Below are 26,775 nucleotides of genomic sequence, written 5' to 3' on the forward strand. Positions count from 1 at the left end.
CAACGGGCAATGGTTGAACCTCGTTTTGTGGCATGCAAAGCCTCCCACTTTTATGGCGATGTTAAATATAACATTACAATGCCTACATTACATGACAGGACTACAGTACAAACAAATGGGAGAACATATAGGACAGAAAAAACACACGAATAATAGCTTACAAAAGGTACCAGGTTTAGAATTTAATACGCCAGACGCGCGTTTCGTCAACAGTGACGCTCAGATGAAAAAAGTTTGAAAGCCAAACAAGTACAAAGTTGAAGAGCATTGTAAACGCCAATAAAACATGTATAAATTATATATACATTATAAAAGCTTGTCATAAATATAAACAAGGTTTAATTATCAGTAGCAAAAAACATAATTTATGTACTTCAACCTATAATTAGTTATTATTCTCTTTTCTGTAAAGCTAGCTTGTGTTGAACTCTGTTGATATGTGAAACCTCATACCAATTTTTAAAAGCATACACATATCGTATAAAATCTTGTTATACGAACTTCGTAGCCGTGTTATATACAAAAATGTTATATTAAATTGTAAAAATAAAATGAAAGTCGATAGCTAAATCAAAGACAGCCTGCTTGTGTCATACAATTAAAATGTTTCTATAGCCAAGTCAATATTGCATCATCAAGTATTTGCATACAATGATTCTCCTTCCAGATACTCTTTGATACATCGGTAGCAGTATTCATACTGATCCTAAAATAAAAACGTACAAGTGAAAGTGTATGTTACAACACATTTAAACAATAAGCAAAGATCACTAATCAAATGCTTTACCAACACACATTAGTTATCATACATTCTTGGCTTACCTTGGCAAATTTGATAAAAAAAAACATAAAAAAAGATTTCCTTTCTAAAACGATTTTCTCAAAATGGATTTTTCACTTTTCACTGTTACTGCGGAGGAAACATACTAGATGAATTTAAAATGAAAATGAGGATTCTGTCAAAAAGACAACAATCCGACCAAAGGAAAGAACACAACCGAAAGTCACCAATGGGTCTTCAACACAGCTAGAAAATCCTACAAACGCTGGCGAGCTTCATATGGACCTTATCAAAATCTGTATTACTTAAGTGAAAATGGACGTCATACTAACATCTAAATCTTATAATTGAACTATAATAAAAAAAAACACTCAGAGTTTATTTTAGATGCACTTGCCATGTGTACTGGAAGTTAACCTAATATTAAATAATGTGGAAGATATGTCGGAGAAAAATTTAAAACGTAATTACAAAAATATTAATAAGACAATAAGAAATATTATAAGTTACATATATGGTTCGCTACTGACCCCATACGGATCCATAGAGGGTTAGTAAAATCCATAGGGGGTGAGGCCGGAGGCCGAGTCCCCTATGAATTTTATTCACCCTCTATGGATCCGTAGGGGGTCAGTAGTTAACCATATAACGAATTTATCAAACGCTGGTCTTTTTCTGCGGTGTTTTGTTGAAAAATAAACAATGAAACACAACAACATTAATAGATGACGTCGCCATTAACGCGTCATGAACCCCATATGAAACTTACTAACCCCATACGGTCTCATAGGGGATCACCACCTGATGGCATTTTAATCTGTGGTCCGATAAAACAGTTTACAAAACACTACATAGAAAGGTAATAAATGAGGTTCACCATCAACTGGGTGTAATTCCAGGTAGTGTAGGTGGTCCAGCATGGTTAACAGATTATACTCAACATTTAACGACCTTCATGTTAGTTTTATAATAGAGTTGCAAAAGGTACAAGAGGGACAGTGAAACTCATAGTTCGAAAACTGACAACACCAGGGCTAACAAAGAAAAAGAAAAACAGACAAATAACAGTTCACAACATAGATAACTAAAGACTAAGCAACATGAACCTCACCAAAAACCAAAAACTAAAATAAGTTGATAAGTCATGTTAGAGATTTTCAATAAAATTGCATTACTTGACATTACCAATCTATTTTAAGGCATCTCGACTTTTTTTTTGTATCTTTCATTATATTCTCGATCGTTTCTTGGCTGCCATCTTTAAAAATTATCATTGACCCATGTATTCAAATGTACTCATCATTACTGTTTCATTTCACATTTGACATAAACAAAGGATAAATTCTAAAAACTATCAGATCAAAATTAAGTTTAAAAAATAAAATTAATCAGATCTGAGGAGAGCTAATATATATATACACAGTTAAATAAAAGAAAAACTTAATTAAACCATTTTGACGACAAAACTATTAATAAAAGTACATGATTTATATCATTTTGTTACAAATGTTTTCTATGGACAAACTGCTAGTGTATATTTTTTTAAGCCTTGGCACACTTAACAACGTATTCAACAAAAGACATATGTTGGCAATAACCATTCAGATTAGGTACGGAAATAGATCGATTTCGACTAACAACGTCTGAGACTGTTACAAACAGAAAAAAAACCCAAAGAGATACAACAAACCTAAAGCAAAAGCATCACTAGCTGTGTTGGTAATAACCGTTCACATTACTCACATACCTCGAATTACGTACGTATGTTATTTTATTTAAAATATTTATCAAGTCATATTATAAGGTATCAAGTAATAGTGGGTTCTTGATTAGCTCGTTTCTAACTCAAACATCAGTAACACTTAAGCTAAAGTGATCAAAAGTGTTCGAGAAGGATAAATACTCAAATATATCGTGGTTCATTTGTTTTTCCTGTAATGATGCTCAAAGTATGTACCAAATGGGTGATTCGTCTTATTCGGAGATGTTATAATCGAAGTTAAGAGAACGGGTTTGTTTTAAGGACTATTGGTACATATGCAGTCATGTACGTCACCGATATTCCATAAAGATCAATGGAATCCAAATAATATCCGTAAAATTTTAAAGTGAGAAGTTTAACTAAACAAATTGGAACCTTTGGTCAAATAGCTTCTTATGTATCAGCAACTTTGTAGAAATGTAACCACGAATGAAACAAAAGCTCTGGAAATTGGTATCAAAGGGGAGATACACACTCTATTATTATTCAGATTCTACTAAATGTTTCTATAGTACAAAATACATAGTGAAACCGGAATATATTTGTTTATAAATATACTATAGTGTAGTTATGTTGAATAAGAACAACACAAACACTATTAATTGATAAGTAAACGTCAAAGTAAAAGTGTATAAAAAAATATGCTATAATGTATGGAACCGTAACTTACACACATCTTCAAGAATTCTGGACGTCTAGTCTGAATACTCCTTACAATTTGAAATATATCGACTTCTTCGTCAATGTTTATTTTATCTAAAATAAGATAAAGTGCAACAAACAACCCACTTTTGGTGCATCCGTCTCTAAAAATGTTACAGAAAATATAATAAATCATAAAATAAAAAGAAGGAATGGCTACATTTGTACATTATAAGGTAAAAACGAACGCTGTCGTCTACTATTTATATTGACCCATATGAACACTAAAAAATGCTACATGTACAGTGAGAATATGCTTTACAATACTTGAATGCATTGACCTCGATCAACTTCTAGTGTAATAAATGAATTGCTAAATATGTCGTATGGTTTTATACGTTTGAATATTATGGATTTTCTTTAATGAATACCAATTTTTGTGATTTGTGGAAAATTGTTTTCCGTGATTTTTGATTTCGGGGTTTAAAAACATATGTATTCCAGTCAAATGGTAATTTAAATCAAAACAGACACTAAGATTCGTGGTTCACACATAACACGGACTCAAGGAATAAAAAAAAACTCTATAAATTTATGCTATTTCCTATATGAAGTATGATTAGTATATATTTTAATTTTAAAATGGCGTCAGGTTACAGCGAGATGCAGGTGATGCCAAAAAATGTTTTCGCGAAGCAGATGAACCAACAATGGACGATCCATCTGAGTGAATCAAAGTTTTTCGGTAATGATACAGAAAAGCGTTCAATATTGTCGAGTTTAATGCGACTTTCATGACGCCTACGGTTGAAGATGTTTTATCGTCTCAGCATGACAAACATTTCACTGAAGTCAAAGTTTTAAACAACAATGTTTTATATGCCAAAATCATGATTTGTAATATCCCACTTTGGAATTTTAGCAAAACTAGGATTGCTACATATACTCTTACATTATTTAGAGGATATATATCTGCCCCTTTCTCCTTTTATTTTACGTGAGAATTAAGATGTAAAAAGCTCCCATCTTTAAACTGAAACTGTAATTTTTCCAAAAAAATAAAATAATGATCGATGTATAGTAGGATCGGCAATATGTTAGATAAACATTATTTGAACAGTTCATACTACATTTTTGCTGCGGTAAACAATGCATGTAAGAAATACTGTAATGAGGTATACCTTACCCGGCGCGTCATTCAGAGGTGGATATAAACATGACAAAAGAGGTTCAAAGATCTACTACAAAAAGGTAAATTTCAATCTTAACGAATTTTGGACTTTTTGAATTTATTTCAATGTTCAATTAAACAATGATGGCCTACTTCGTTACATCACAATCATGGGAAAGTGAGATACAAATTCCTTATTTTAGATCATGAACAATCTTATTTTGTGAATAACCACACTGATTCCAAGCTTTAATACACAAAAGACACAGAAAATAGTTACTGTAGGTCTTCTTCAAATCCTGATTATTTCCTCAACATTTATATAGATTGACGGCCTCCAACAAGAATTAGTGCAAACACGTTTTGAATTCGACTTTCCATTTGTTAACGTCTCATTTCTCAATAGTGTCATATCCCTTGTTACATCATACGGACAGTTTTACACATCTTTTATGCAATATGATCGTGCCTGTTCACATTACACATTACTACATGAAGTTCATTAAAATGATTGTGCTCCTTACAAATAACAGAATAATACAGAAAATGACGTAAATCGACAGTAAATTAGTTTAATGGTGACCAACACGAATTGGTTGATCAATAATATTTTTCGGTGTTTTATAACAGTAACGACATGTTATCGCGTTCGATTTCTTAAATACAATCAGTGCATTCGATCAGCTACGTTACCAATTTCGTCCGACTTATGATAAAAATATTTAAACTGAATTGTATTCGCATGGTAGTTAATGTATGATTAGCCGAAGACGCTTATCTGTCGAAGCACCCTGTCTTACTCCTTTTGTTCACGTGGCTCATTTTTTTTGTTTTGTTTTATAACTGAATTTGTATCTACAATAGTTATTAAAGGTACCAGGATTATAATTTAGAACGCCAGACTCGCGTTTCGTCTTCATAAGACTCATCAGTGACTCTCATATCGAAATATTTATAAAGCCAAACAAGTACGAAGTTGAAGAGCATTGAGAATCCAAAATTTCAAAACGTAGTACAAAGTATGGCTAAGGTAATATATGCCTGGAATAAGAAAATCCTTAGTTTTTCGAAAATTTCAAAGTTTAGTAAACAGGAAATTTATATTGATATTCATGTCAACACCGAAATGTTGACTACTGGGCTGGTGATACCGTCGGGGACGAAACGTCCACCAGCAGTGGCATGGACCCAGTGGTTTAAATAGTTATCATAGGTACCAGGATTATACTTTAGTACGCCAGACGCGCTTTTCGTCTTCCTAAGACTCATCAGTGACGCTCATATCAAAATATTAATAAAGTCAAACAAGTACAAAGTTGAAGTGCATTGAGAATCCAAAATTTCGAAAAAAAAGTTGTATCAAATACGGCTAAGGTAATCTATGCCTGTACAAAATTGATTTAAAAGATCTGAATCTCGATCAACTCTTGTCAACTTCATATATGATATATAAAAAGTTTGTACCTGCATACCACCGTAATTGGACCATTCTGTGATTTCGAGCAAATAACAACACTTTTTAGAAGATCCAGAATAATTCGAGTTGAAGGTATTGTTGGACTTTGCCAGTCGCTCGTCTTAAATACTTGTATTATTCTTTTATCGTGTTGTTTCTGGAAGAACAAAAATGGTTTACGAATTAAAAATTATGGTGTTATATTGATGTATGTTTGTGACTATACAATAACAGTTTTCTTCTGTGTAGATCCTAGTGAACATTTATAAACGACCGAACTTAAAGCCTGGACAAAGGATAAAAAGTTTATTACATTATATATATAATCTTGATAACATTGATTTTATCCTAACATACACATATCTCACATATACTACTAGTAATCGAAGAAGGACTGAAATAGCCAAGTGTACGCTTACGTTTGAATTCACACGAGATATGTATTCGCGGTCTTACATCTAAATGCTTAAAGTCTTATACTCTGTTGGCCATATTTGATATTTCGTTTTTTAGACAATAACAATCAAAACCAAGGTGTAAACAAAGACTCATAAAACTAAAGGGCATTTACATCAACTGTAATAAATAATAATTAAGAAACAACATGAACTCCACTAAAAACCGGGAGTGAAATCAGGTTCTCCGGAAAGGTAAGCATTTCCTGCAACGTATACAGCACCCGTCGTGTTATTTCTTTGTTCAGTTCGGTAATGATGATGATGGTATAGCTTACCCAGTCGACATACCCGGTATCCTTGGTATCGTTATATATATTGTGGTTCATATTATCAAAATAGATTAGTAGATATGATTTATGCTATCATTGACTAAAGTTGTCAGTTTATCCTTTACTTATAAGTTTTAAAGTCCTTTTGATATCTTTTGTCTCTTTTTTCGAAATTTTCTTTCAAAGACAATCCCGTTATTAAGCTAATCGTACGTTCTTGGTTTCTTAACATCCACTGGTAATTAGCAAGCTGATTATCAGAAGATTACTGCTGCATAACAGCTTATAAAGTCGAATAAATGCATGATTTTCAAATAGTGCTACATTTGTTTATTATACGTATGACTATCACAACTTTATTCATGGCTGATTATTCGTATTATGCTGTAAAATTATTGATCTATGATGCCCAATGTAATCTTTTAACATAAATGTCATCAATGCATTTCATCAGAAAAAAATCCATATCGCAAAATAAAAAAAGAATATCCATTAGATTAATAAAATGAAATGTATTATTTAACATTCCAGAAAAAATACAGGGGTTGGATTCGACCCATTTCAGGCAAAAATGAAAAAAAAAGACTGATGGATTTCAAATTAGATAACACTCCATACATTTTTATTTGGCAGTGTTTCATTACATGAAATAGAAAATATGTATATGCATATGAATTCAACATTTGCCAAAAAAAATAAAACTACATTTCAATATTATTCACCTTATGAAACAAAGAAATTTTCAGTTCATCCTTATTGGACATTCCTTCTTGCGTTATGCGAAAGTTGTCAAACTCTAGCGATTCCGATCTTTCTAACCATAACTGTGCATTCTGATAAAAGAAGATTAAACAAATAAGATTACAAGCAATGTTCAATAGAATAAACATACAAACTTTCCGATTTAAATAGTCAAACATGGGATTTGTTTTAACATTTGTAATCGTGAGACTGTATGGAGACTATTGTAAACCAAATTACCAAAAACCCAAGACTGACCAAAGGATGGAAGACGAAAAGGTAAACAAAGGAACACAAGTGTGTACATGGATTTATTTTTCAAATAATTGAGCAACGATAGTCTTAATACTAATCAAAGTGACCTCTTGTATTCACGTAAGGAAAGAGGAGCATACAACCTAAACGTGGAAAGTGGAATCCGTCATGATGCTCATAGCTAGTTAAAAATTCCTGGATTACTTTTATTAATCAAATAAAGAGGGCATGGTAGCTTCAACAAGTAGAACATATCCATTCTTATCTAAGACAGAAATACAATTGTTTGTTGTCAGTCATCATCGCCAATTAAGTGTTAAGGTTCTAGACACCAGGTTGAAGGTACTATTCTAAATTTCAAGTTGATCTAGATAGTTTAAATCAATTGCTTCATGTATGTAATAAAGGTAGTCAATGCAAAAAATGGAGTTTTTATTATTCTCTTCTTTTTTTACATTAAAAATGAAAAAGAACAGATTATTATTTGTACATTTTTTTCTTCCTGATTCATTCTTGATTAAAACTAAAATTAAAAGATAGCAAAAATGGATTTTTTTAATTTTCGAAAATACTATCCACATTTTCTACAAAATGATAAATAGCAAAAGATTAATTTTATTTGTGGCGTGTAATTATGCATTCTCCGAGGTTATCACCAGCCCAATAGTCAGCACTTTTGTGTTGACATTGTTTATCATTGATATGGCTATAGTTATAATGTAACAGTTTACAAATGTTTGCAATACAAAGGTTTTTCTATCTCAGACAACTTTAGCTGTAGTTGGCAAAACTTTAAGGAATTTTGGTGCTCTTCAGCTTCGTACTTTATTTGGTCTTTTTAAAATTTTTAATTAAGCGTTACTAGTGAGTCTTTTGTAGAGGAAACGCGAGTCTAGCACAAAGGCAACATTTCAAGCATGGTATCTATGATGATACAAAAAAGAAGATGTGGTATGATTTTCAATGAGACAACTATTTACAAGATACATAATAACACAGAAATTAACAATTAAAGATCACCATACGGCCTTCAACAATGAACAAAACCCATACAGCATCGTCAGCTATAAAAGGCTCCTAAATGATAAACGTAAAACAATTCAAACTAACGGCCTAATTTAAGTATAAAAAATGAACGGAAAACAAATATGTAGCACGTCAACAAACGTGCATTTAAATCAAATTTGAAGAAGGAATAAAAGAGTGGCGAAAGATACCAGAGGGACAGTCAAATTTAATTATGAATGCACGTTAGTTTTAAGTGTTGTTCTTTATACTTTTGGTATATTTTTTAGTAATGTATGTGATGTTTAAACCGGTAACAGCCGTCTCTATCTTTGTCATGAAATACTTGTTTCAAACAATTCACACTCGGTCAAGTTTCAGGGTAAGACAATTTATATAACCGACGGGTGTTTGGTACTGTCTTAGGATAACATAGTCAAATAACAATTCAATATTGCATAATGACTAATCACGTGATAATACTTCACGTTGTTTAGAAGTAACACGTCGGGTGTCACATGCAGAGCTGTAACTGATTTGGGTGTCCCCAGTTAGTACTTGCATGAGATCACCTAGATGTTTGTTTGTGTTACTGTTGCTCAGTTTTTAGGTTTTTTGTATTTTGTATTTTGTATATTGATTTTTGTTTTTTGATCGTTATTCATCCATGCCATTACATTGTCAGTTTGTTCTCGACTTACAAGCTTGGATATCACTTTTGGTATCTTTCGAAAACCATTTTATATATTTTGCTCATGGTAATTCATTTGAAGGTTCTTTCTTGCAAACTAGTTTAGAATTTATATAATAGTATAGATATTATAAATATTATGACATCCTGTTTTGTTTTAATTTGATAAACATGTGATTTCCGGGAAAAACGTATGAGAGTTGAAAAAATATATATTAAAACTGTTAGTTAGATCAAGAACTCATACTAGACTTAAAGAAGAGTATGCGATACCTTTTATCTGATATGAGGCAATCTCAAATTAAAGATGCTCTGAATTAACTACATTTCGAAATCAATGTTGTTGTAATTGTTATGTTATTAAATTCCGCCTGATATTGAATTTATGTATATTACTTTGCCATTTAGTTGACACTAAGTCAGAAATAACTTAACACGTGTAATTCTCGATAACCTTTATCGTGTTTGTACGAGATCAAACGTGAGGACGTATCATACTTATAACGTTGCTGTGTATCATAACGCAATAAAGCCTAAACATAATTGACAATCCGTACAGTGTATTAATATAAGTTGTTAAACAGTAATATGAAATATAAAAACTCATAAACACTGCTGGGCTTAAAATATGTTACGCCATATGAAATATCGTCTAAATAAGTTTTACACTTTACAAAAGAATCTTTTATTTGTTTTTTTAATGAAATTTGTTAATGTTAGAATCAAAAGGAGAAATGTGAATCAAAACCTTAAACCGGAATATTAAGCAAAAAAGTTGTCATAAGTTCAACTATCGTTTAAAAAAAATGATGATACAATGACTGGATAAAAACAGACGATGTTAGTAAAACTATCAGGGTATTTTTGGCAAGGTCATGGAAAATGATATCTTGGTTACAAAAATCGTTATATTTTTAAGGTCTTTATTGATTGTTATCAAAGATACCAGGATTATAATTTAGTACGCCAGACGCGTGTTTTGTATTAAATTGCAGACACATATAATATCTGTCCTTACAACAGGATGTAGAAAGTATACAAAGGAAGATGTAAAGCAAGAAACCAATATATCTCTACTACCCCCTTCCCTAAAAAAAAGCAAAAAACAAACGTGTACTGAAAATAAGATGTTAAACCACTGAAAATTTCACCTTACTTTAAAGACTTGATCCAATAACACAATGATTCTGGAGTTGTGGTCGTATATCATTGTCCAGAAATCCACAACAGTGTCTTTCAAGGGACATTGTGTTACGAGAAATGTACTTTCTTCTCTGTGTCCCTAAAAATTGTTTAAAAAAACTGTTAAAAAAAGCAGAATTAAAATAATACATTGCTGGAAAATTTATTTAGTCGTTTTGATTAAAGGTATAATGTACCTATAGAAGAAAAAGTTGTCAACTCCATTCGATTAGAAATTCAATGTTTAAGGCGACACCCAGATATCATTCAAAAGTTATGCAAAAGATTTATAAATTATTTTATCAATGAATATACATGTAAGAAGATGTGGTATGACCAATGAGTCAACTCCCCATCAGAGACATAATAACAAGTTTACAACTATATGCCACTGTTCAATAGTCAAAAATGATCAAACCTCTACCGCATAGTCACCTATACAATGACAATTTCTAAATTTTTAATCTAAAGTATATACATATATATATATATATAAATTGCCAATATTATTTACTTTCCATTAGTTTGAAACGTTCGAAGAAACTTATAAAATAATCACTCACAGGTATTATTACTGCGTTTATGTAATCAGTTCTTGCTCGTCCGTATGACATAAGGTATGGTCGAAAGTTGTCATCTTCAATAAAATGCAAAAGTTTATAGTTGAGAAATGAATATTAATTGATTGATTTAATAATTGAAGTCATACATCAAGTTGTTCGTTCATATGCAGGACAAGAACACAGTAGAGTTTATGATTTATTTTCAGAATTCCAATATTTTTCGTCATTAATTTAAATTTTTATTATCTCTTTGTCGTATTAATTGTTTTATTTCCAATGCAAAAGAAAGTACTTGGTGTCGCAGTTTTTACACATTTGCTAGTTAACTTTCGAATATATTATTAAGATCCTGTCCTATCGTACAATATACAATTTGTCAAATATTTTATATAATTATTACCAGAATGCCAACAGAAACAACTATGTATAGTTTGATTTTTTTTTACACGGCGGTATACAATGGAGGTTGAGCTAATAGAAATTTTCTTCTACAAAATATGCACTCGATATATTTTTTTGGTGGTGGAGTTTCGCCCAGTCGTAAGTTTTACGTTGTGTTTATATAATGTTATTACTCTATGCTTTTATCATTGTTGTCATTGCATGCAGATAATTTTTTAACTCTCTTTGACATATTTATTTTTTTAGATGGTTTTGATATCAGATCATATAAGAGGTTAAATAAGGAATGTTTTATGTTAGCTGTATAGATCAGATTACCACATTTGAAAGTTTAACAGACACCATCATTATTTGGTTTCCGGTCCGGAATATCTGCGACCACATCTGATTGTCGTAGTCGAATCCCCTTTCTTATTCCTCGAGGGTAATTCAAAATATAATTACACAAATATGTTGGTATCTGGAAGTAATCTCAATTATGTCCTTTGATTGCCCAAAATATGTTGAATACATTATACCTAATATACTAAAAACTCAAATGAGAAAACTGTTGACAGAAAATAACAACCTCAATTTATACGGATACCCAAATAAAGTCAATCGACATGTACTTACGTGGAAGTATATTCTCTACCCAATTTTTCGATATGTTTTCTGTCAATTTTGCAGCGGAAAATTTAGATTCATGATACGCTGGCCGCATAGTTTCTAGTGTCTAAATCAGAAGATAATATTGAATAAAACATTAAATAAAGGCGTTAATGAAATAAAATGGCACAAATTCATTTGTTTTTGGACTCTTTTTATAATTTGTATTATTCTTTCCGGTTGAATCCGTTTAAATGTGTATAGATTGAAAGCCCCTTATAACGTAGGATAAGACTTGATGATGAAAATTATAGTGTCACATGTTGAGCAGATTCAAATTACCCTTTTGGTGTACCGAACATCGAACAGCATCGGACAATTTTCAGTAGGGTTTACATTTTGCTCAGTCTTTAGTGATTTGTAGATAGTTTGTCACTTTGCTGCCATGGTGTTATCGATTTATTTACTCTTTCTTGCGTTTTGTGGTATCTTGCACTTTTAATGGTTTAAGATTTTTCTATCTTCCACTTTTAATGGTTTAAGATTTTTCTATCTTCCACTTTTAATGGTTTAAGATTTTGTCTTAAAGACATCTATACCGACATAATTTTATTTATATTGGTTTTTACAGCTTGTTTTATTTCTTGGTGTTAAGAGTAATTGCTCAAACAAGTGATATTTTAACACTGTTCTTGTTTGCATGTTAGCGTTTATATAATACCATTTATTTCATTTTGGTGATATGAGTCTTTTGTTGTCTTAGATTGCACATTTAGTAGTATTCAAGACAACTGCTACAAAAATATGAGTTGGTTATTTCGCTTACCTGAAACTCTAATTTGAACATTTTTCGGTTTTTTGGTAAAGTCATACATTCCTGTTCACCAACGTGTTTACAGAAAACACTTTTTTTAATTGATGTATTTGGTATTGTAAATAATTCTAGCAGTGCTTCGAAAACTGTCGCATATTGTTCCTGCAAAATTCTAACCAGTTTTACTACAAGTAGTAAATAAAGGCAACAGTAGTGTACTTCTGTAAAATGAATTCTTCTAACAGAAACGACAAACGTGACATAAAGTTAGCCGTTACTGAAATATACATTTCCTAATATAAATCATTTAAAATGAGTATGGTTGTATGTGACAAAACGAGCCTTACGTAGGTGGAAGAATCATTATCAATGCCCAGTGATATCACATACAATCAATAGCAATATATATTTCAACGGACTACATATAAATCAAACTATCAATTGAATATCAGTATCATATAAGAGTTTTTTGGATTTACTCGCACCAAACCTTTTGAAACATGCACTACGTACATAAAGGGAATTCTTTGATGCTACCGGCGTCATCGCTGTTTTTAAATAACATTTCAATCAACATTTGTAAGACGTTTAATATCGCTAGCCTTTATGTGTATTCACTGAACATTACATATTTTTGTAATCAAAAAAAAAATTTCCCAATCCGGAAACATGTTTCGAAAACAAAACACGCCTTTTTGTCACCAAACTCGAATATTGATTATTAAAGTACTGTTAAGTATAACATTTATTATTGCAAATCATTGAACAATCACTATAAAAAGAAATCATTGCGATTGCAATCATTTTAAAATGAATAACACAAGTCACATGAAATTATAATTGATATTCTTTTGTTGTTGTTGGTCTAACCGTCCCAATTTTACTGCTACAGATGAAAATACCGACATCGTGGTATTCGAAGCCAAAATATTTGAAAATGCAAATCTAATACGACCATTGATTAACTTCTTTATGAAGTACAACGCGAAAGGGAATCAGAACAGTGAATGTGTGAAAAACATTCTTAATAAGAAAAGAGGGACGAAAGATACCAGAGGGACAGTCAAACCCATAAATCGAAAATAAACCGACATGTGATTCCCGAATTAAATAACAACACATGTTAATTAAATAATGTCGTTCGCACATTAAACTACAAAATTAGTTTCATGGAGGTTGATACCAATAGGAACTAACAGTTTGCTAGCAGAATTATCGACAAATAATTATATCTCATTGGTAACATTTGTGCGGCATCAGAATCGCTTGACTACACTTGTTGACCATTTTAAAAAGTGTGGTTGGGGCCAACATTTCAAACAAATGAAAAACCTAATACAAACGTAATTTTATCGTTTTGTATTCTATGTCGGATTAAATTGCATGTTTCCTCAGTGCATTTTTCCTGATCTACTATACACATCGGGGTATAGTGTTCTTGCTTGCTGAAAGTAAATTAAGAATTAAAACAAGAATGTGTCCCAAGTACACGGATGCCCCACTCGCACTATCATTTCCTTGTTCAGTGGACCGTGAAACGTGGGTAAAAACTCTAATTTGGCATTTAAATAAGAAAGATCATATCATAGGGAACATGTGTACTAAGCTTCAAGTTGATTGTACTTCAACTTCATCAAAAACTATCTTGACTAAAAAAATTAACCTGAAACGGGACGAGCGGAAGGACGAACAGACGGACGAACGGACGAATGGACGGACACACGAAAGAACGAACGGACGGACGAACGGAAGAACGAATGGACGGACGAACGGTACGACAAACGAACGGACGGACCCACAGACTAGAAAACATAATGCCCCTCTTCTATCGTAGGTAGGGCATAAAAATAAAGACAATTGGTCAGTTAATTAACATTTGACTTATTATTTTCAATTGGTTTGAGAGAGAGCTACGGATAGGAAAATAAATATGTTTTTACACTCTGCACAAAGTATTTTTGTTTATTTGTAACATAGACACTAAACATATGTGTGGCTAAAAACAAGGCAACTTACATGTGTTTGAATCATATTCATCCTATCCTTTCTCATCATTTGAACATATTCGATAACATTAACATATTTGGTCTTCTTTCCATTCTCATAAAGTGCATCTATAGCAATAAATGTCCCCGTCCTCCCAATTCCAGCACTAAAAAATCCATTTCAAGAAATGATCAATATGAAATAACTGCAAATGCTGTAATTGATAAATCTAAAGCAATACGCATTTTTACTCATCGTAAATGTCCTCTAAAATTGATCTACCTCATTCACAAAAAAGGATGTATGCGATATTTAAAAAGGCATAAACAAAGGTTATTGCATTAAGTAGCTATCATTTCAGTAAGGCGAAGATCTGTATTATAAAAATTCAAATATCCCATTCTTACCTGCAGTGTACAACCATTGGTCCATTTTGATCACAATGTTCACTTTTAACATTCCTGTAAAAATGGACCAATTTGATGCTGTCAGGAACACCATGATCTGGCCATTGAGTGAAATGAAATTGGTGAACTTTTCTTTCTGTTCGATTCTGAAATAAAGGTTGATTTTATAAGGATATATTCAGGAATATGGCAAAAGAGAAAAAAACAGACTACACCATAATAAATAACTAAATATGAAAAGACTAAACAGAAAAATGACGATTGAACATCACGGACCGAGTGAAATATTTTTTTTACGATTATACGATATGGACGGGTAAAACTTATGAGATCGTGCACAGAAGACGAAGTTTATGATACATACATGCATTGGTTCAAGAGTTGGATTAATATTATTTTCAACCAGTCACTCGGTTCATACAAATGTATGGCTTTTAAGTCACTATTTGAAGAATAGCTGTCAGCGAATTAGAGTACGGGAAGACCATTGGCGTACATTTTAAGATTTTGGTAAAATGAAAAAGATTAAAATTTTAAAAGTATATTAAACATGTTCCTCTTTTAAAAAGAGTTGAAGGATAATATGACTAACACTATTCTTTACCGTATCATTGTGGTTAAATATCGTTATAAGTCTGTAAACATAAAGTGTATGCTCTTTTTCTTTTGTCAATGTCAGTCGGTAATTTTCTACTACCATTTGTTCATTGACTACATCAGGCCAATATTGTACACATTTGTTCTGAAGAAAATTGATAAAATTGAATATACATAATATTTATAACGGTACACAACTAAGGAATTATACATAAACAGACATGTTTCATTTCGCATTAAAACAGGCAATGATAAATTTCTTTTTTTATAATTCATATCAGTGGTGAAAACATTAGACGAAAATGATACAGTAATATAAGAAGACTATTCTTAATAAAAAAAAGCCTTTTAATTATAATCATCATAATTGTTCTGTCTTATATTCAGAAAGGAATTTGAAGTTTCTTTGTTTTTTTAGTAACAAAATATCAATATACCTGAGCTTTGTATCAATAAGGAGTTCATTTTTCCGTATATCATAACATTTTTTTTTAAATTCGAACAGTCATGAGTAATCTCTGAAATGTTCCGCCGATAAACATGGTCAGTTGGTGTTTAAAACAGACATTGTCAAATATACCATGCTTATTTGGATGATATATCTGCTCTGTACTAGACAGAAACACTAATTCACAAACTGTTAGGACGCAAAAAGATGTCATCCTACAGGACACATTATGCCAACGCCAACTACATATAGTCTTTATTTCTTAACACATGAGTAACAGAAAAGTAGAAAATATCAATTTTATAGTCTAGTCTTACACGACCAGGAATCCAAGACGCGACTTCCTCTACTCTAGTCTGAACGATACCATGAGAACATTGAGGCGTTATGTTTGGTAGAGAATGGCATGATAAAACAGCTTTTTTAAGCACAACAAATACCAATATCATGTTGTATACTATCCCAAAAACCGAGAGTTTTAAATTGGGTTGTTATGAAAATACTTTATAATAATCAAGTCGTATAAATGTATTTAATTGATTGGATATAATTTATGTGATAATGAATTTTTTTACCCTTCTTCCCTCTTTCAGCTGTGTAACCATAACAATTTTACCAACATTTTCTTGCCATATCATATGCCAGAAATCTCTGACGGTGTTTTTCTTGGGACCTTCATATTAAATAAAGAACTATAGTTTAAATATTAAAGACAAGCACGAAAAGATATGCTAGAAAACAACCATCGCAAAACCATCATAAATATTGGTTTTTAAATTTCAAACCTTAATTAGTTTGTAGGTCTATTTATTGATTTTCAGATTATTTTCAATAGAAAAACAGTCTTACATAACATAACAAATATGTATCCTCTCTTTGATTATTAAACTCACGACCAGTACCAGTAGCGGCATAGAGACTCTTGACCTTTTATTATGGAGCACATCAAATTGTGATACAATATTATCTGCCCTCGAAAGTGTTTTTTTTTTCTTTCTATTCCTTGTACATTTCATATCAATTTTATTTTAAATTTCACTTTATAGGAAACGAAGTATTTTTACCTATTGAAAGAATAAGAATTATACTTGTAATTTATGTTTTCACACCTAAATACATTTCAACAACATATTTAGGCTGATTGAGATAACACACAATTGAAACACACAATAGACATCAAAATATCGAAAGATCTGCAAGTCCTTGATAAATATTGTATTAAATTCAAACTATAAAATGGCATAACAATAAAATCTCTCAAAATATCAGGCGCAATCATTACTAAAATAAGACGTTAGGGTGTAATTATAACCGTTATATGCAGAATATTGGCATTTGTGTATATGATAATGACTTTATCATCAAGAATATCAAGTGAGCCCGCAAGGGCACGCTAGTATTTGAGCTAATAAAGACAGTATAAAAAAAATGCCATTTTTTCTTTTTAGTTTTTTTTCCAGATATTTGTTTTGACTGTTTTTTGAGAATATGCGGTAAAATGAGATAGTAAGTGAAACTACTTTTACACGTACAAAACATTTGGATAGTTGTTCGGTTGTATGAATGAGTACGTGTGAATTTCTTGTGGATTTAAATGAGGATGTGACGTTTCTGCACTGATACATGACGTAATTGCCCAAGACTCCCGAATATCAAGTCCTGTCCATGTTCTTCAAAACAATCGGCAGTAAGATCAAAAGAATAATGTTCAAATTGCTGATAAAAATGTCTATAAAGCAAAACGCCAAAATTCTAAGATAATTCCTAGACATGTTTCCGTTCTAAAACAATATTATCGTTGATCTTTGTGTAAAGAACTCGCTTTTAAAGACTTTATAAATATTCAACTAAACCTTTACAAACCTTGGGTTGCTATGTAGGCCTTTTCTTTGTCGTAATTCTGGAAAAAAAACATAGTATTTCAGTATCAAAATGATTAAGTTTAGTGCCTAGAGATGAAAGGTAATTATGTGATCAATAAACGAAATTTTCAAATGATTTGACGATTAATTACGAATTCGAATAATTAGATAACAATACTGCTCAGTTGAAAAGTTAATAAAAAAATGTTGGATTGAAATACAAGAAGAAGAAGAAGAAGAAATGTCAATTTGAAACATGAGTATGTGACAAAACTGCATTTTTAAGAAAATATTTTGATCAACCTTGCTATTGAAATATTTTTATATGTTAGTTAGAGGTATATGCCTATATATATATATTATATATATATATATTATATATATATAATATACATTGTAGAAAAACAAATTGAAAACCTACATCAATGTAATTAGCATTAATATAATCCGTCTTTTTGTTTCCTTTCAATACAATACGTGAATGGTCATCTACAACATGTACAATAAACAATTAAATAGAAATTAATAGATCTTGCATCATGTACAGTAAGTTTAATAAAAAGGGAACGCAAACTAATATGTTCGAATAGATTTCATTTGTGTCATTAACTCTAGATAAAATAATGCGTTATCATCTCCAAAATAATGTGCGAGTTTCATTCAGTTGATATAAACTGTGAATTCATGTTACATTTGTGCATTTTGACCGACTTGATAGATTTGATAATCTCACAATAATATGGCAACACAAATAAAAATCACACACGAGAGATTTGACTTATGTATGTGTACAAATTGTATTGTATAATTGTATCTGATTAGACATAAATTGTTTTAGTATTGCAATTATTTCAATTGGATTTTTTTTCAATTAAGGTATTTCAACATACAAGGCCATAAGTCGCGGAAACGATTTTTGTCTTTATTTACTTCGTTTGAACCTTCTACGTGTGCGTGAATAAGCCCTTTAGGTAATATCTGCAACAAAAAATGAAGTGTTAATATTTTAAAAATTCAATAAAAAATTGTTAATAAAAATAGTAGGTTTATAGGTAACTAATACAAAATTGTTTTTCATAAATAAGTTGACTAGTTATAAAGATGCATGAACCCACCTAAAAGTATGGTGTTAGCTCATGTGCTTTGTATTGTTCAACAATCCCTGATTTGCAAGTGATACAAGCCGTGCATGTATTACCTCTTTTCAACAAAGCAACAGTAGTATGCCAACATACATATAAGCGAACTATTTGATAACAACTGCCATATTCCTGTCTTGGTTAAGGACATTTTAAGAAACAAATGGCGGGTTCAACCAGATTTTATGGCTAGCCAAACCTACTGCTTACATTGTAATGTTAACAATACCGCTAAAGATACTACATTTCGTAACAGTAATACAGTACAAATAAAATCAAGAACACCCAGGACAGAAAAATACATAAATGAATAAAATAATAGTACATAACAACATGTAAACCCAAGAATATGATGATCATCATCATGATTCATAATTGGTGATTAAGTTTTGCACCGGTATGTTAAATTTCTCTAAAGTATCAAACATTTAAGAATACACTTGAACCGCATAATTATACATCAATCCTTTGATTAAACACTTCATATTTCCTGTTTCGCAACGAAAAATCGCTGTTTCTAAACCCCCAAAGTCATCACTGACATTTTTTATTTTTTCTAATTTACTAGATGCATATGTCGTTAGAAAAGTCGTTTTAATTTCGACGATTCTCATTAGCATATCTATTCTTATCGTATCTACCTACCAATTGATAACCAAATTTCCGTTATTCTTAGTCGATTTATCTTTTTCCTGATTTGTTGATTTTTGTATTTAATGAAAGCGTAGAGTGGTTCGTTTGTTCTCATTTCGTTTTTAGTCAAATTTCAATTACGACGTCAAATGTTTTTTTCTTTCCTCCGAATTTTTTATTGCCATGTCACGAAAAATGCGTTATTGTGATTTTTTTGGTTTTATGTTACTATGTATTTAATAAAAATGAAATCGTGTATTAAACATTATTATCAAGTGTCATAAACGGATAACTCAGCTCATTTAGTTGGCATAAGATAACAACTACATGCGTCTGTATATACTTCAAATGAGGGGCGATGTACATGATCAACGAATGGTTCTTGAATAAACGCATAATTATTAATCTTCCGAGTATTTGCTCTTCAATGCTCTACAACTACGTATTTTTTTGGCCTTTTAAACATTTTTTTTATTCAAGCGTCACTGACGAGTTTTGTGTAGACGAAACGCGCGTCTGGCGAATATATAAAATTTTAATCCTGGTGTCTATGATAAGTTTTTTGCTATTAAAACGACGTGTAAGAGATGCCAATTTGGAATAAAAACCAATAGAAAATATATTTGCAGCAACCACATGTCCTTTGTGCTACTAAAACCGATGACAATATGAGAAATATCTTATTTCAAATATGATATTGCATGTCTAACCTGGTATTCTTTTTCGAAACCTTCATCTTTCTGTTTTTCAATAATAGCCTCTTTCATTTTTTCAATGTGTATCTTGTTGACAGAATTTTCAATTGGTATTTGTCTGTGCTCAAAAGTATCTCTTTCATGTAATAGTTCAGTTTCTTCTGTGGTGGCTTCAAGGCGAACAGTTCTCGCCCCTGTATCCGATGTAATGGCTGCATTCACATATTCGTGGACATGATTGCTTTCTCTATTCCTATCTATATATAGATTTTTAACAGTTTCGTTGCACATATTTAGAAAATGTATTTATATTTTCCCTCTTCAAATTATTGATGTCTATTTTCATTAAAAAAAAACACGTAGAAATGAAAAATGTTCGATTGCATGGAAAAGTTTCATTTAACAAGAAGTGCAAATTATATCGCCATTTATTTTGAGACATTTAGGAAAAGTCTTTGCTGTTGAACGTTTAAAAAGTGATAAAACATCAAAGAAGAATTGGTTGTCTGACTAATTCATAACTTACATACACGGTACAACATAATATTATATATAAACTAATTCATTTAAAAAAACTTGAACACGTCGATACAACAATTATTCATGTCTAGTTTGTCACAAAAAAACAAATTATCGCAAAATACAGATAGGTGCGGTCCTATGGTAGGACTGGCTCGAAGTTAATTTGTATCAGTAGCGGACCTGATTCCAAGTAAACTGTTTCGGTAGACATAAAACAGTCCTAGAACCAAGTTTGCTTTTTAAGTTAACTAGATTGAGGTCCTATGACTAGTCAGAGCAGTCTTAAATGCTGTCACTGGTTAACTTTGACCAGTTCAAATGACAGGTTATCCAGTTAACTTGCTGTAGAGGTGAGGACTGCACCCATCTGTTGGACATTACTGCTAGGTAGAACTGCAAATCGGTTATTATATATAACAGGTACAAATAGGAATTACAGATCAAATCCACAATGTTCCTTAAATCAAAACAATATGACTTTTAAAGAAAATTTTACTGGAAAGAAAAAATTAAAGGAATGAATTAACTGTATAACGCCCAATCCTTAGGTGGATGTATAATACATTACAGATATCTCTAAAATTTGTGTAAAATGCAAAATAATAAAGTAATACATATCTGACAGTGTGACTTTCACTTACTTAAGGTACTCCGTAGACTTGATTTTGACTGGTCTGAATATTTATCTTTTGTTAATTTTTTGTTGTCTCTACAGAAACAGAAATAACACATTACAACATGTTCAAGTACAACTATAACTTTTTTCAATAAATTTTGATTTTGTTTTTGTTAACTATCGGAATATCTTGGGTTGTCTTAAAACTAATTTAATTTTTCTTTAATTGTCATGGTGTTTGAAATTAATTTCTATGCAAACACTTATTTAGTCAATCGAACTTCTGAATCTTAGACTGTTTCATAGCTAGCTATATATAGTTTTTACAAGTAAATTTTCTGTCATTCTGATAAGCGAGTTGATAAGAGTTCTCGCCAATATGCTTGAAATCATTATGTTTATGGTGAATATATACAACCATTTATCAAATTTTTCATTGGCCGTAATTAAAACTTCTAAAGACTTAAATGAGAAGAAAAGTCTATAAAAAAATCATTTGTTTAAATGACCTGAAATTACATCGAAATTTAGTAATGTGACTGCACTCGATGTACACATTTCGACATACTGCGTCTCTTTTACTGATGTCAGAGGCCAAAATAGTGGAACATTTAAGTCTAGAGCATAACACAAACCGGTTGTAGAGCAATTAAAGGATCAGCGGTATATATGTACATTGTATATGTATGAGTGGCCGTTCGTGTCATTGGCGGTATGAACATACCGTATGAAATTTTCAACGCGTTGGTTTTTCATACCGTATGCATTACGAATCAACTCGTTGAAAGACCAACGCGTTAGAAGTAAAACCAACGCGTTGAAAATTTCATACGGTATGTTCATACCGCCAATGACACGAACGGCCACTCATATTTATGAATATCAGGACACTTAATCAGAGCAATGCTTCAGTAAAATGTTTTTTTTATGTTAAATAATGGCTTAAAATGGTTTTATAATATCAAATTTCATATAGGCTGGCCCATTTTCCAAAGAGACAATGTAAAGTTCAAGGTGTTATTTAACATAACTGAACAAGATGGTGCCCCTTAAAATAAGATTTATAAATAAATGACTTAATTGCTAAAACTTTTATTTAATTTAACAAATGGTCGTATTACTGTAACAAAAAATGTGATTTAAGATAGAATTCTCTATAAATGATAAACTTACTTGTAAATAACAAATCCTGCGAACATAATTAAAATAACTGCAATCATGGCACCAATGCCGCCGCCTATTGCTGTCCCGTAATATTCTCCCTGCAATTCAGATCTTACTGAAACAAAACCTACAATAAAAGCATAAACATTCAACGCATACGACTTGTGATGAAAGTAGAGAATCAAATAGCATATATGTATCAATCAGCAATCCCTGGGTGAATCCGCAACTCTTCTTCTATTCAGATGAAGGTACGGAATCGGTCGAGTTGTGACAAATGATATATATTATCTTGTATGTCATAATTTAATTCCGATACTGAAAAGTAAATACATTTTGTAAATTGTCAAAATGCGCACACAATTAAAACTGATATAGTAACAGTCATTTTCAACCCAGAACTTATGTTACTATCTTAAAAAAGATAAGAAAGGCCAGTGGGATGGTACTATAGCTACCGCATAATATGGCTGTTAAAATCGTATAACTGTAATTTGTTTTGTTTTATATCTATTTTTTCATCTATTTCATCAACAATTTAAGATAGAACTAACTCTTTATTTAAGAATGACATGTTTTAAATATCATTTCACATTTTTCTTATCCATGAAACTTTGTTTTCATTTAAAAGTTGATTGTCCTATTAAAAACAATTTAATTCGAAATACACAGTCATATTACGTACAAGAGAGGCGAAAGATACTAAAGGGATATTCATTCAAACGCTCATCATAAGTCGAAAATAAAACTTAATTGCTTAAAACGAAAACGACCAACAGACAAACAATAGAGTAAACAAAACACAACACAGGAAACTAGAGACTGAGCAACACGAACCACACAAAATAATTGGGGGATCTCAGTGCTCCAGAAGAATACTAGTATATCCTGCTCCACATGAGACACCCATCGTGTTGCTCATGTAAAAACAAGCCCGGTAATAAGTTTAATGCGGTAGGTGACATTCGAAGAAAATGAACAGGGTTAAAGTAACGACATTAGGAACATATTAGCCATCTTCTGGTAAACAGATATTAAGCAACGGTCAACCAGTTGATGATGACTGCCGTAAAATTTACGAAGTGATGATTTCAACTTCACCACTTGGAGCTCTTGGTTTGATAGCTTTCTTGTGAGAAGCAACCCTTTATCAAGGAATTCATGATAGGAAATACTCGTTATAACCCCTGGAGTATCGTATGAAATCGGGGATATATATACTCCGTATGCAAGCGCTATTGGAATGTTGCTAAATAAAAATAAACAAAGTTGACAATCGAGCAGCTATAATCATCGATTTGGCTATAAAGCCGTGTTTTCAACAGACCCTCATTGTCAATTTATATAGTTGAGACAAGATATGAGGCAGACTTAACTTGTGTGTTGTATACTTTATCTCAAGTTCGATGGGATAGATGCGTTACAAAAAGTCACTTATGATTTAACTACATATATATTTTCCCCCTTAAATTGTAAATTGTGCTTAACACAGGAAATCAAAAGAACATTTTGGCTTTTTTTATTTAGTATTGAAAAAAGCAATTGAAATAATTTCATGTGACACGCCGAAATATAAAGGATATACATGGATATAATCAGACTTAATAATTGAAAAATTGGCATGGCTATTTTTATTATCTGTCTTTTTCTGTTCATTCGATACAGTAATGAAGGTTCCACATCCGTTCATTCTTCATAGAAAAGCATAATCTAAAAAACGCCTTATTATATCACAGTTCATTTTTCAACAATACAAGTGTATGTATCGAGTGAAGTGCGCAATCTTCCAAATGACTGAATGTTCTAAATAGAAAGCGGATGTTGTATCTTTGGTATCTCTCTAATAAAGGTATAAATGTTTGGTTTGTTGTTACTGATTTGTCTATTTATCGTGAAATTCATTATACAAACATATACATAAAGCTATAAACCTTGTGTACAGTTGAATCCCTTCCATCCACTGTTACATCCATCAATGCATTCTCCATTCGTATGATGACAAGATGGATTTACACAATTTAATGAACAATTTTGAAGACATCCACTTCCATAAAACCCAGCACTACAAGCTGTAAAATCAAAGTACAATGTGTTTTACCGAGTGACACGGAAATAAGTGTATTTCAGTGAAAATAATTTGAAACAAGAATGTGTCCCTTGTACACAGATGCCTCATCCGCACTATCATTTTCTATGTTCTATGGACCGTGAAAATGGGGGAAATCTCTAATTTGGCATTAAATTAAAAAAAAATAATAGCATAAGGAACATGTGTTCTAAGTATCAAGTTGATTGGACTTCAACTGCATCACAAACTACCTCGACAAAAAACTTTAACCTAAAGCGGGATGGACGAACGGACGAACGAACGGACGCACTGTGTATTGTAATAAACGAATAAAGCCGTGTTTTCAACAGACCCTCATTGTCAATTTATATAGTTGAGACAAGATATGAGGCAGACTTAACTTGTGTGTTGTATACTTTATCTCAAGTTCGATGGGATAGATGCATTACAAAAAGTCACTTATGATTTAACTACATATATATTTTCCCCCTTAAATTGTAAATTGTGCTTAACACAGGAAATCAAAAGAACATTTTGGCTTTTTTTATTTAGTATTGAAAAAAGCAATTGAAATAATTTCATGTGACACGCCGAAATATAAAGGATATACATGGATATAATCAGACTTAATAATTGAAAAATTGGCATGGCTATTTTTATTATCTGTCTTTTTCTGTTCATTCGATACAGTAATGAAGGTTCCACATCCGTTCATTCTTCATAGAAAAGCATAATCTAAAAAACGCCTTATTATATCACAGTTCATTTTTCAACAATACAAGTGTATGTATCGAGTGAAGTGCGCAATCTTCCAAATGACTGAATGTTCTAAATAGAAAGCGGATGTTGTATCTTTGGTATCTCTCTAATAAAGGTATAAATGTTTGGTTTGTTGTTACTGATTTGTCTATTTATCGTGAAATTCATTATACAAACATATACATAAAGCTATAAACCTTGTGTACAGTTGAATCCCTTCCATCCACTGTTACATCCATCAATGCATTCTCCATTCGTATGATGACAAGATGGATTTACACAATTTAATGAACAATTTTGAAGACATCCACTTCCATAAAACCCAGCACTGCAAGCTGTAAAATTAAAGTACAATGTGTTTTACCGAGTGACACGGAAATAAGTGTATTTCAGTGAAAATAATTTGAAACAAGAATGTGTCCCTTGTACACAGATGCCTCATCCGCACTATCATTTTCTATGTTCTATGGACCGTGAAAATGGGGGAAATCTCTAATTTGGCATTAAATTAAAAAAATTAATAGCATAGACGTTACGCACGTTATTGCGTCAATACCGTGTAATCAACCAGTCCACACTAATAAACAGCTTTTCTATAAAATCATAACAGTTAAGTTATATAAAACTTATATCCATAGACTAGACAGGTAAATACTATTCCGAAATAAAGTACTATTTTTTTTTTTATCATATTTTACTTTAGTCTAAAATAAGGACAACATATTGACAAAACGTCAAAAATATGCGTGTCAGACGTAACAGACTATACACATAATCACTTTAGCAGGGGTGTTTGTGTTCTTCAAAATAGTGTTATATCCACGAAAATTCGAATGAATAATATGCTCCATATATAAAGTATAACAATATTACTGGATATGTGTTTCTGATACGACCAACGCTATTTTTTGGCAAAAACAAATAGTGTTCATATTGGTCAGATTTTGGAAGATGTTAAGTTATCAAAATTTATAGGCTTTAAAATATAAGATTATATGATATTTCGTTTTTGTAAATTCGGCTCACATATGTGCATACATAGACCATATCAAAATCGAATTTTTGGAGCACTCACACTACATCTAAAAATGCAACGGCT

The 26,775-nt window shown here is 31.5% G+C and overlaps 1 protein-coding gene across 2 annotated transcripts in view; it reads right to left on the reverse strand.

Moving 5' to 3' along the window:
• Positions 1–322: 322 nt before the first annotated feature.
• LOC143085022 (uncharacterized) overlaps positions 323–26,775 on the reverse strand; it is a 43,433-nt gene continuing 16,980 nt past the window's right edge. The window contains exons 9-28 of one of the 2 annotated variants that reach the window (XM_076261152.1): positions 25,874–26,011; positions 24,781–24,918; positions 22,859–22,976; positions 21,711–21,778; positions 20,563–20,804; positions 18,971–19,058; positions 18,502–18,569; positions 18,082–18,118; positions 16,794–16,891; positions 15,778–15,915; positions 15,174–15,319; positions 14,797–14,932; positions 12,793–12,942; positions 11,994–12,093; positions 10,977–11,050; positions 10,388–10,513; positions 7,262–7,372; positions 5,821–5,969; positions 3,214–3,349; positions 323–706 (exon numbers count right to left, since the gene is read on the reverse strand). In XM_076261152.1, coding sequence (XP_076117267.1) covers positions 635–706; positions 3,214–3,349; positions 5,821–5,969; positions 7,262–7,372; positions 10,388–10,513; positions 10,977–11,050; positions 11,994–12,093; positions 12,793–12,942; positions 14,797–14,932; positions 15,174–15,319; positions 15,778–15,915; positions 16,794–16,891; positions 18,082–18,118; positions 18,502–18,569; positions 18,971–19,058; positions 20,563–20,804; positions 21,711–21,778; positions 22,859–22,976; positions 24,781–24,918; positions 25,874–26,011 — 2,333 coding nt within the window. In that variant the 3' untranslated portion in view covers positions 323–634. The remainder of the gene's footprint in view (positions 707–3,213; positions 3,350–5,820; positions 5,970–7,261; positions 7,373–10,387; positions 10,514–10,976; positions 11,051–11,993; positions 12,094–12,792; positions 12,943–14,796; positions 14,933–15,173; positions 15,320–15,777; positions 15,916–16,793; positions 16,892–18,081; positions 18,119–18,501; positions 18,570–18,970; positions 19,059–20,562; positions 20,805–21,710; positions 21,779–22,858; positions 22,977–24,780; positions 24,919–25,873; positions 26,012–26,775) is intronic. The other variant, XM_076261158.1, reaches the window with a different exon arrangement.

This window comes from Mytilus galloprovincialis, chromosome 1 (assembly GCF_965363235.1).
Source record: "Mytilus galloprovincialis chromosome 1, xbMytGall1.hap1.1, whole genome shotgun sequence".
Taxonomy (NCBI): Eukaryota; Metazoa; Mollusca; class Bivalvia; order Mytilida; family Mytilidae; genus Mytilus; species Mytilus galloprovincialis.